The sequence below is a fragment of the Frankliniella occidentalis genome, unplaced genomic scaffold (assembly GCF_000697945.3).
Source record: "Frankliniella occidentalis isolate FOCC.00 unplaced genomic scaffold, Focc_3.1 Scaffold88, whole genome shotgun sequence".
NCBI classification, from domain to species: domain Eukaryota; kingdom Metazoa; phylum Arthropoda; class Insecta; order Thysanoptera; family Thripidae; genus Frankliniella; species Frankliniella occidentalis.
The window spans coordinates 12,277-20,998 of record NW_026267217.1 but is presented as its reverse complement, the minus strand read 5'-3'; the positions used below and the strand labels follow the sequence as shown (position 1 = coordinate 20,998).

The 8,722-nt window shown below is 37.1% G+C and overlaps 1 protein-coding gene across 1 annotated transcript; it reads right to left on the bottom strand.

The window, feature by feature from the left end:
* Positions 1-4,234: 4,234 nt before the first annotated feature.
* Positions 4,235-8,657, bottom strand: LOC127749748 (uncharacterized). Its single transcript, XM_052269266.1, has 6 exons — positions 7,988-8,657; positions 7,626-7,724; positions 7,472-7,531; positions 7,255-7,359; positions 7,008-7,160; positions 4,235-5,377 (listed from the first exon to the last, which is right to left on the bottom strand). Exons 1-6 carry the CDS (start codon positions 7,997-7,999, stop codon positions 4,388-4,390), a joined length of 1,419 nt encoding a protein of 472 aa, XP_052125226.1. The 5' UTR covers positions 8,000-8,657; the 3' UTR covers positions 4,235-4,387.
* Between the last annotated feature and the right edge of the window lie 65 nt (positions 8,658-8,722).

Below are 8,722 nucleotides of genomic sequence, written 5' to 3'. Positions count from 1 at the left end.
GGACGCACCGAGCCAGTAACACATCAATTAAACTAGCCTACTATCATCTACTAACAAAGTTAAGTCTACTCCTAAGGCGTATGGTGAAAATTAACGCACATGGTGAAAAGTAGGAACTTAACCGGCCCCCTTGTCCATAGCTATAAAAAAGGGCGCACGGAGCAAGTAACAAATCAATTAAACTAGCCTACTATCATCTACAAACAAAGTTAAGTCTACTCCTAAGGCGTTTGGTGAAAATTAACGCACATGGTGAAAAGTAGAGACTTAACCGGCTCCACTTGTCCATAGCTATGAACAGGGCGCACCGATGCTCAAAGATACCAAACAAACCAGCCTACTTTCATCTACTATCGGAGTAGAGACGTGCTAAAGTGTGGGTATGTTGCAAGGACGCACTGGGCTTGTTGTTGGATGTTGGCCGGCCCCACAACACTGGCATTTCGATTATATACTACCAGAATTGTTTCGTTTCGAGTTGGTTTGGTGCCTACTTACATCTACTAACGAAGATTGATCGACTTGTATGAGAGTTGGCGTTATGAAGGCACTAGAAGTGGCATTGGGTCGGGCTAACTTCCGGTGAAGTTTGCCGGCCCCAAACATAGTTGTAAAACATGGGTCCGGCTGGTGTGTAGGACTGAAATTTTATGCCTACTTACATCTACTAACGATATACTAACGATGTAAGGGGTCAGCAGTTCCAGGTTTTCTTTTGGGCCGGTCTACTTCACTTAGCTACCGCATTCCTGGTCAGTAATTTTTGTAATGAAGGTATTTCTTTATATTAGTGTGCTACTTGTATTACATCTTTATGGTGTGTTTGTGAAAGGATGTTGTTGGTGCCCTTTGGGAAAAATTTGTTTTAAACGCTCAAGCTGATGCCGAAGAATTTTTGATTTTCCTTCTTGGTTTTCTTCATGAAGACTTACAGGTAACTTCTATTTGACATTTCTGAATCAAAATGTAATGCTTCTATTGTAGAAGGATACACACTAACTGGATTTGTATCTTTTATTTGTACAAACTTGAGCAATCAAAATTTTTGCACACATTTCTGTGTTGATTTGAACGCTTTTGTGCATTCATTTGTTGAAAATCATATGCACTTTGTTGTACAAATTTGTGCAAAACGAAACATAGGTTTAACTTAGTTCAAACATTTGCACAAAAATTTACAAATAATTTAGTGTGTACATATTCTATTCTCTTCAGACAGGAATTGGAGAGACAACAAACAGCCCTCCTAATAATGTTATTACTGCATGGAGCAGAGTACCAATTTCTTTGATCTCACATCTCACTTACCTGCAGACAGTGAACTATGTGAGCTGCAAGAACTGCCCATATGTAAGTGTTGCAGTAGAGGACCCCACCAACCACCTCAGCCTTGCAGTAGGTCACCACACTCTAATGGTTAGTATACTACTGTTAGTTATATAAGGAGATGTTTCACTAAAATTTGTCTTATTTATAGGAAAATGCATTATCATTGGCTGGTCGTTTTTTTCAAATTGTTTCATACTTAGCAGACTTTTGTTCACTCAGACCTGCTTTCTTTGAAGTTGTGATTCTGTCAAGCAGGGCTGCCTGGAGTTATTCTCAAAGATAGAAATACCAGCCAACAGCAAATGTCCTGGGTGTGGAGGTCATGAAACACTACTGCTCCAGGCAAAATTAGGCAGACTCCCACCTCTCCTAATTATTCATCTAAAGAGGTCAGTTCAATCAATTAATCAATTCTCATTTGTATCATTTTGTTGTTTTTTTTTTTAGCTTTAAAAAGGATTTATGAATACACAACATTATTGCTGGTTTCTATAGGTTCACACAATTGCCAGGAATGAGATTTGCCAAAAATGATTCTGAAGTTTCGTTTGACTTAGAATTAGACCTAGGTAACTTTGTGGTAGGGGACTTGCAGTCAAATACGAAATACAAACTGATAGGCATTGTTAACCATTCAGGTAGTTTAGAAGGTGGCCATTACACTGCCCTTTGCAGGAGAAATAACAGGTAATAATTAATATTTCTCATCTGCAGATTCAAAAATAACTAGTAGAATGCAAATGCATTTTTGGCTGAGTTCGTTTACATATGTAGTCATTGCTCGTTTCATTTATCAATGATTTTATTATTTTCAATTAAATTTGTTACTTTTCTTAGCCTTGCTTGAAGCCTAGCAGCAACCCGTTTCACAAAATTTAATGGACCTGAAACTTGGCTTTCTCAGATAGCATAGTACAGTACAATACATTTTAGTATAGTTTGAACTCAGCCAGAAAGAATTTCTTCATGTTAAAATTATAAGGTTGTTCTTAAACATTATGTTTAATGTTCAGGTGGTACAAGTTTGATGATGCTGTTGTAAGTTCTGTTTCCACCAAAAGAATGGTTTCAAGAAGTGCCTACCTTCTTTGGTTTGAGCATATAACAGATGTGGCATCAGAGAAATTTCTGCCATTTGACTTCACCTCTGTTTCGGAATCTCTATTTCCACCCCTGGCTGGCACTGGCAACATGTTCAGTCCAACAGATAGCAGTTTAATCAATCTAGAGACAGATTTAGAGATGGACATAGAAAATAATAATGTAGAAGATATTATGTTTTCTCCACCACACACCAATCAAGAGACAGATTTAGAGATGAACATAGAAAATACGAATGTCGAAGATATTCAGTTTTCCCCACTTCAAAGACCTATGCTTAGTGAAACTAATAGTGTTCGTGTTACTTTTTTTTAGAGAATGTGTGTATCAGTAGTCCAGTTCTTATTCAGCTGATATGTCTTATTTAATGTTTTTTGGTTTCAGTTTCAGAACAGTAAGCCTTGTTTGGATTCTGTTTCACCTCTCACCTCGTCAATAAATGAAATTTCACCTCAAACATCAAGGAAGGCACCCATTAATGGTTCTAAAAGTGTAAGCCAAAGGCTAAAATGTGTACCCTGTGGTGGCACGAGAAGTCTTAAGTTGAAAATTGTTGCTGAGCAGCCTTCACAAGACAAAAAGGTTGTTGCCATTGTAAGTCTGTTATTTTACAAAAATCTTATATTGAATTGTTTGGAAAAGAAAAACGAAAAGAGTTTTACTCATAGCTTACTTTTTTTTCAGCCTCATAAGTGTGCACATCAGCAGTTTGACTTCGCAACATGTGACCCTATTCTCACAGAATATGAAGTCATGGGAGCAGCTCTAGATATTAGTAATTTAGAAAAATATAATGTGCAGGAGCTTAAGAGATTGCTTGAGTGTCGTGGGTTACCAAGAAAAGGAAACCGGGATGAAATTTTAAAAAAGTAAGTTCACTGGTAAAACAAATGTAGAAAGTTGCACACCAAATGATGTGTTTCAAGAATGCAAACACTTAACACTTGATGTCAAACTGAACTAGACGTCAATTGGTATGCAAACATCTGACGTTTTGATTACTTGTGTTCAATATTTGCCCACTACAAAGTGTGCATTTCAGTTAAACACCATGTAATTTGTAAAATTAAGAGTTGCACACTTAGTTGTGTAATATTTGCACACTTGTTTTACAAGTGTGGAAATAACACACAGGCATGCTATGTTGTATAAAACCCAAGTAATAATTTGTTTTGAATTTCCCTGTAGAATTCAAGATCATGTAAACCAGGGCAAGGGACAAAAATTGGATCCGAAAGTGGATGGGGGAATTTGGCATGAAGAAAAAAGAAGGAAATTAGCATTGGAGGTAAAATCTGCTAAGTGCTACAAAATCTGTACAATGCAGTTCTATCAGAATACTCATGTGATCTTTGTTTTCAGAATCCTCAGCACCCACAAGGGCGTTTGCCTGTATTTCCAGTGGGGTTCAAGGTTTGGTCACCCTTCCCGAGTATTCACATACCAAATAAATTTTCATATGAAAAGATTGAAGAGTACCTGACCAATATTCCCCAAGTTGTGTTCAGTGTTTCATCTGGATTAAGAGAATTGGCAGAGATTGATATTCCATCTGACGATGAAATATTTGACTCAACTTTGCCTACCCTAGAAGACAAGAGGAGAAAATACCTTCTGAATACCATAGGGCGTGGGCAATTATTTCTTGACAGTGGGAGGATTATGAATGTTTTTGATTTTCAAATGGATGATCATTATTTGCTGAAAGGATTGGTCCATGCATCATTAACAAACAAAGTGTATATCACACTGATAACATTGGCAAAAAACCATGGGGACATATGCCATGCAACTTGCACCTGTAAGGCCAACGCTCTTGGTAGATGCTGTCACATTGCTGCAGTTCTGTTGCTCCTTCATCGTCATATTCAGCAATTCGGCACAGAAGGTATGTCACAGTATACAATTAAAACATTATTAAAATAAAAATAATATGGTCGATTTTCATACAAGCTATTTATTCTTGGTCAAAATTTATAAAAGGGGCATTAAAATTGACAAGATGTGCACACACTTTCACAATGTCTGAATAATAGGGTAACATTTGATTGTTTGGAATAGTGCATCTTAGTAGCTTGAACTGCTTTACCCTACCTATGAAAGTTTCTACATGAATCCTTGCTGATGCAATAATTTTTGAACCAAGTAACTCTCTTGCTGTAAATTCACTGCGCGTTCCAAGAAATGCAGGTATAATTAGATCCACACCTCGATCATTTAAAATGTCCTCTGCATCAAATCCTCTGTCTGCCATCACACTGTCACCTTGAATTAAAAATTGTAATATTCCACTTTTCAGCAACAACTTCCTATCTGAGATGCTCCCCTCAAATCCTTCACTTATGAAGGAGAGTCCACCATAGCAGGAAATCCCAATTAGGAATTTCATTGTATTTGCAGCCTTGTAATTGGAGTAGGTGTTACCCTGCTGTTGCAAATTTCTGGGTCTCTGGATCTTCATTTCTGTAGCATCAATAATTACTCTCAAATTGGGAAAGGGGGAAAAACATTTAGGTTTGTTGATGTTCTGCACTTCAGCACTAACAAAAATGTGGTCATCAAGTCTTGAGAATTGGATGCTCATGAGTCGGATCCATGCATAGAATACTTTACATGCCCATTCTTTTTTAATAGAGAACAGTTCACTTAGGTCCTTTAAAGCGATTCCTCTTCTTAGTCTCAATAAAGTCATCAACAACTTGTCTTGTGCTGTGAACTTTACCCATTGAAACCTCTTAGGAGTTTTTTGATTATATTTATATTTGAGACTATTAAGAACTTCTTCCCCTCCCAAAAAATCAAAAATCACGTTGAAAACAGTTTTTGTTACTCCTGTGTAAAATTGAAATTCGCGCTCAGGTAGTAACATGAACTTATCATAGCTCAAGAAGCTCCTGTTACACTGGATTCCAATAGATCTCATAATTCGCTGCCCCCCCACTCCATCCTGTAACAACAGAAAATACATCATCATCATTATTATTGTTTTTTATTATATTGATCTAGTTTTGTGAAAATGACAGGAATGTGTTATAACAATTATTACAAAAAAATTCATTTCTGTTTTGCAGCCACAACTTGCACAGGACAAAAATGCTATTGGATTGGAGGCGGAGGTTCCAATCAAAATGATCCAGGCATCGTTCGTGAGAAGCCAGCTTATTACACAAAATTCAACTTTGAAAGACGTGGACACTTCAACCCTTTGCCATCAGCGTGCCAGAATGCCTCTCCAGAAGAACAACAAAAAGTATTGGCAAATTTTGCCAATGCTATTTTAAGATTACCCATCAGATCTCTGTATGACTACCACCTGTTTCTACAGGTTGACAATGAGTCATTTCCTGATAAAGACACCACTTCAGTTGTTGGTAAATTCTGTAGTTATATTATGTGGAACCTAAATACCATAAGACACTCTGCTGATGGCAAGCCAATTGAGATACCACGTACAAGAGGCCAGTACCTTAGTGCATTTTGGCAATCTGAGCGTGCCTTGAGAGTTCCTGCCTCTAAAGCAAGGTCATTTCTTGGGCTCAGCTCCGACAGTGCTAAAATTAACTATTTGAGGAGGCAAATGTGGGGCTTCAAGGGTTACACTTCGAAAGCAATGTCCAAAGGAATTGAAAATGAAGCTATAGCAAGAAAAAAGTATGCGAGTGAATTTATGTGTCCGGGCTCAACATTAATGTATGATATAGGATCCTTTGTCAATCCAAACTATCCTCAGCTTATTTGTAGCCCAGACGGACTTGTGCTTAGTGATACTGAGATAATGTTGTTTGAAGCAAAGTATTGCAGCATTTTGAAAGGGGCCGACCCAAAGGATTTTCAGTCAGTTCTTACTGCAACTCAGAGGAGCAACTTCTATTTAAAGTGTAATGAAAATGGAGATTTGGCACTGAAGGAAAGCCATCCTTACTATTACCAAGTTCAAATGTCACTTGACATTCTCCGTTTCACTAGCTGTGCTTTTGTTGTTCTGTCTGGTGAAAGAAAACCAGAAGACCCAGAGTATGAAGATTTAAATGAATGGGAAATGGCTGTTATTACTGTGACCTATGATGAGACGTTTTGGAGAGAGAAGAGAGAAAGAATTATTCAAAAACATAGGCAACTCATTCTTCCAGAGTACTTTCTTTACCGAACCGTGTCAAATCTTCCCCCTCGTGAATTTATTTATACTGAATTTCATGAAGATGAAAATGACCCTTACTTCCAGGATGGTTGTTTGCCTCGGTGTATCTACCTCCACTTGCTTAACAAAAATCTAGAATTATTATGGAAGCTAGAGTCCTAGTTTGCACTGTTTTCTGTAAGATAAAATTGTTCTGTTCTATCCATCAAGTTTAGTTTTAACCAGTTTGAACTAATAAAATATTTATTTGATGTTACTTTAATCTTTGCAATAAATATAATATTTGCTTAATGCTCTATGGATATTCAACATTTCAATTATATTGACCTGGTGCCTATGCTTACTGTTTGTCGTGTTGTTCATGTAACTAATTAAAAAGAGAACAAATAGAGGGAAAAGTATTTACCTGTTTGACTTTTTTTTAAATTAAAACATTTACCTGCTCAAAGAAAACTCCTTTCTCTTCTGGTGAACTTGAACCATCAGGATCATCAGGATCATGCTGATCAGAATGCTGATCAGAATGGTGATAAGAGGAAGCAGGAGTGAGGGGTACAATTTTTGGTTTGGTACCTACTCTGTTGCCAAAATTCTGGAATGTAAAGGAATGTAAAACTTCATGTAAATTTTGCCTCATCTAGCTTTCTTTACCACCATATATTATGATTCAGAAAAACGACTCTTACCAAAAAGGTGTTTAAACTCATTTTAGATTTCTTTTGAGAAGAAATGATCTTCCACATTCTGGCTTTGGGTGTGTAAGACACTTTACTCCCAAAGATGTAGTTGACCTACAATACAATATGTGAACTTCAAAATATATATGCAGTGAAAACAACAAACTTCGTCAAACATGCAGAGCCATGTACTCTTAATTATATGCTAACACACATGTCTTATCACCTTAGTTGTGCTAGGAGTGCGCTCCTGCTGATCTACCCTATTAATTAACGGAGTCTGATCCTTGGTGGACAAATAAAATGTCCAAACAATATTATGCATTTGATAAGTTCACTGTTAGAAGCACAAGGGTAGGCTAAAACGTACAAATACTTACAAGTGAGAGCAAGCCCTCCACAACACTCTTTGTTGAGGGAGAAAGGTCATCCATATGTGACTTTTTTGCTGGTGGTCCATCAAGAAGTGCAAATTGGTCCTGAATTAGTGCATAAGAATAATATATTTAAATAATTGCGTGTACAATAACAAACAACAAAATGATGCACTCATAACTGTATTTGTATGTTTGTGTGCATACGTTTGTTTGTTATGGACAAATTTGTGGGCCAAAATGCAAGATTTAGGACAAATAAATGCACAATTTTTCATAAATTAACCCATAAATTTGCGCAAAAAACTAGATTGCTTAACTGTGTATGATAAATAAGAGATACAAATCCTGTTATTGTGTGAACTCACAAGAGAGAGCATTCCCTCAACAACGGTTCTTGTTACTGGAGTAAGATTTTGTAAGCATTTCTCCTTTCCACCATTAGAAAATTCATCATCAGTATCTTCCTAAAATAAACAAAACAATATCATCAGCCCCTTCTCTGGTAAAAATATTATCACCTCAAAAACATTCTTTTAAAAATGTTCACACATTCTTTTGTCGTTTATTATTAGTTTCAGTTGTGTAAAATGTTTCAAATGAGTCATTTGATAAAAATCATTTGCACTTACATCGTCATACTCCTCTATGAATTTGATAGGAGGGTCACCTCGCCTGCTTCCAAATTGAAAATGACATGAACACATGTACTTGTATGGGGTAAGACGTTTCGGTGTCAGATCTGTAATGCCACCGTGGGTTAACCACTGTTGGGCTTCAATTTTATTTTTGGGAAATGTTCTAAATTTACATCTGTGTGTAGCCCGCGTATGGGTACAGTTTCTGTACAAGCATATTTTAATTTTTCTCATTTCTCCCTAATATTTGTAGATTTAAAACTGTAGTCACAGGTTACAATAATCTGCACAAGGTCGTTTTGCCAGCGAAAACATAACATCTGTGGAGCTGTCTGCTTTGTTTAGGGACGGCACTACGCCACGCCACCCCCCCAGTGCTACCTTCTTCTTGTTCCTCTTATCGGGCAACTTCCTCATATCGCGCTCGCGTTTAACTTTCAAAGCATCTTCTATGTCCCATAATGG

Coding starts and splice junctions, on each gene's coding strand:
- LOC127749748 (XM_052269266.1), bottom strand. Junction 7,532..7,625: donor TGGAGGGCTTGCTCTCACTT/GTAAGTATTTGT, acceptor TTGTCCACCAAG/GATCAGACTCCGTTAATTAA. Junction 7,161..7,254: donor TGAGTTTAAACACCTTTTTG/GTAAGAGTCGTT, acceptor TTTACATTCCAG/AATTTTGGCAACAGAGTAGG.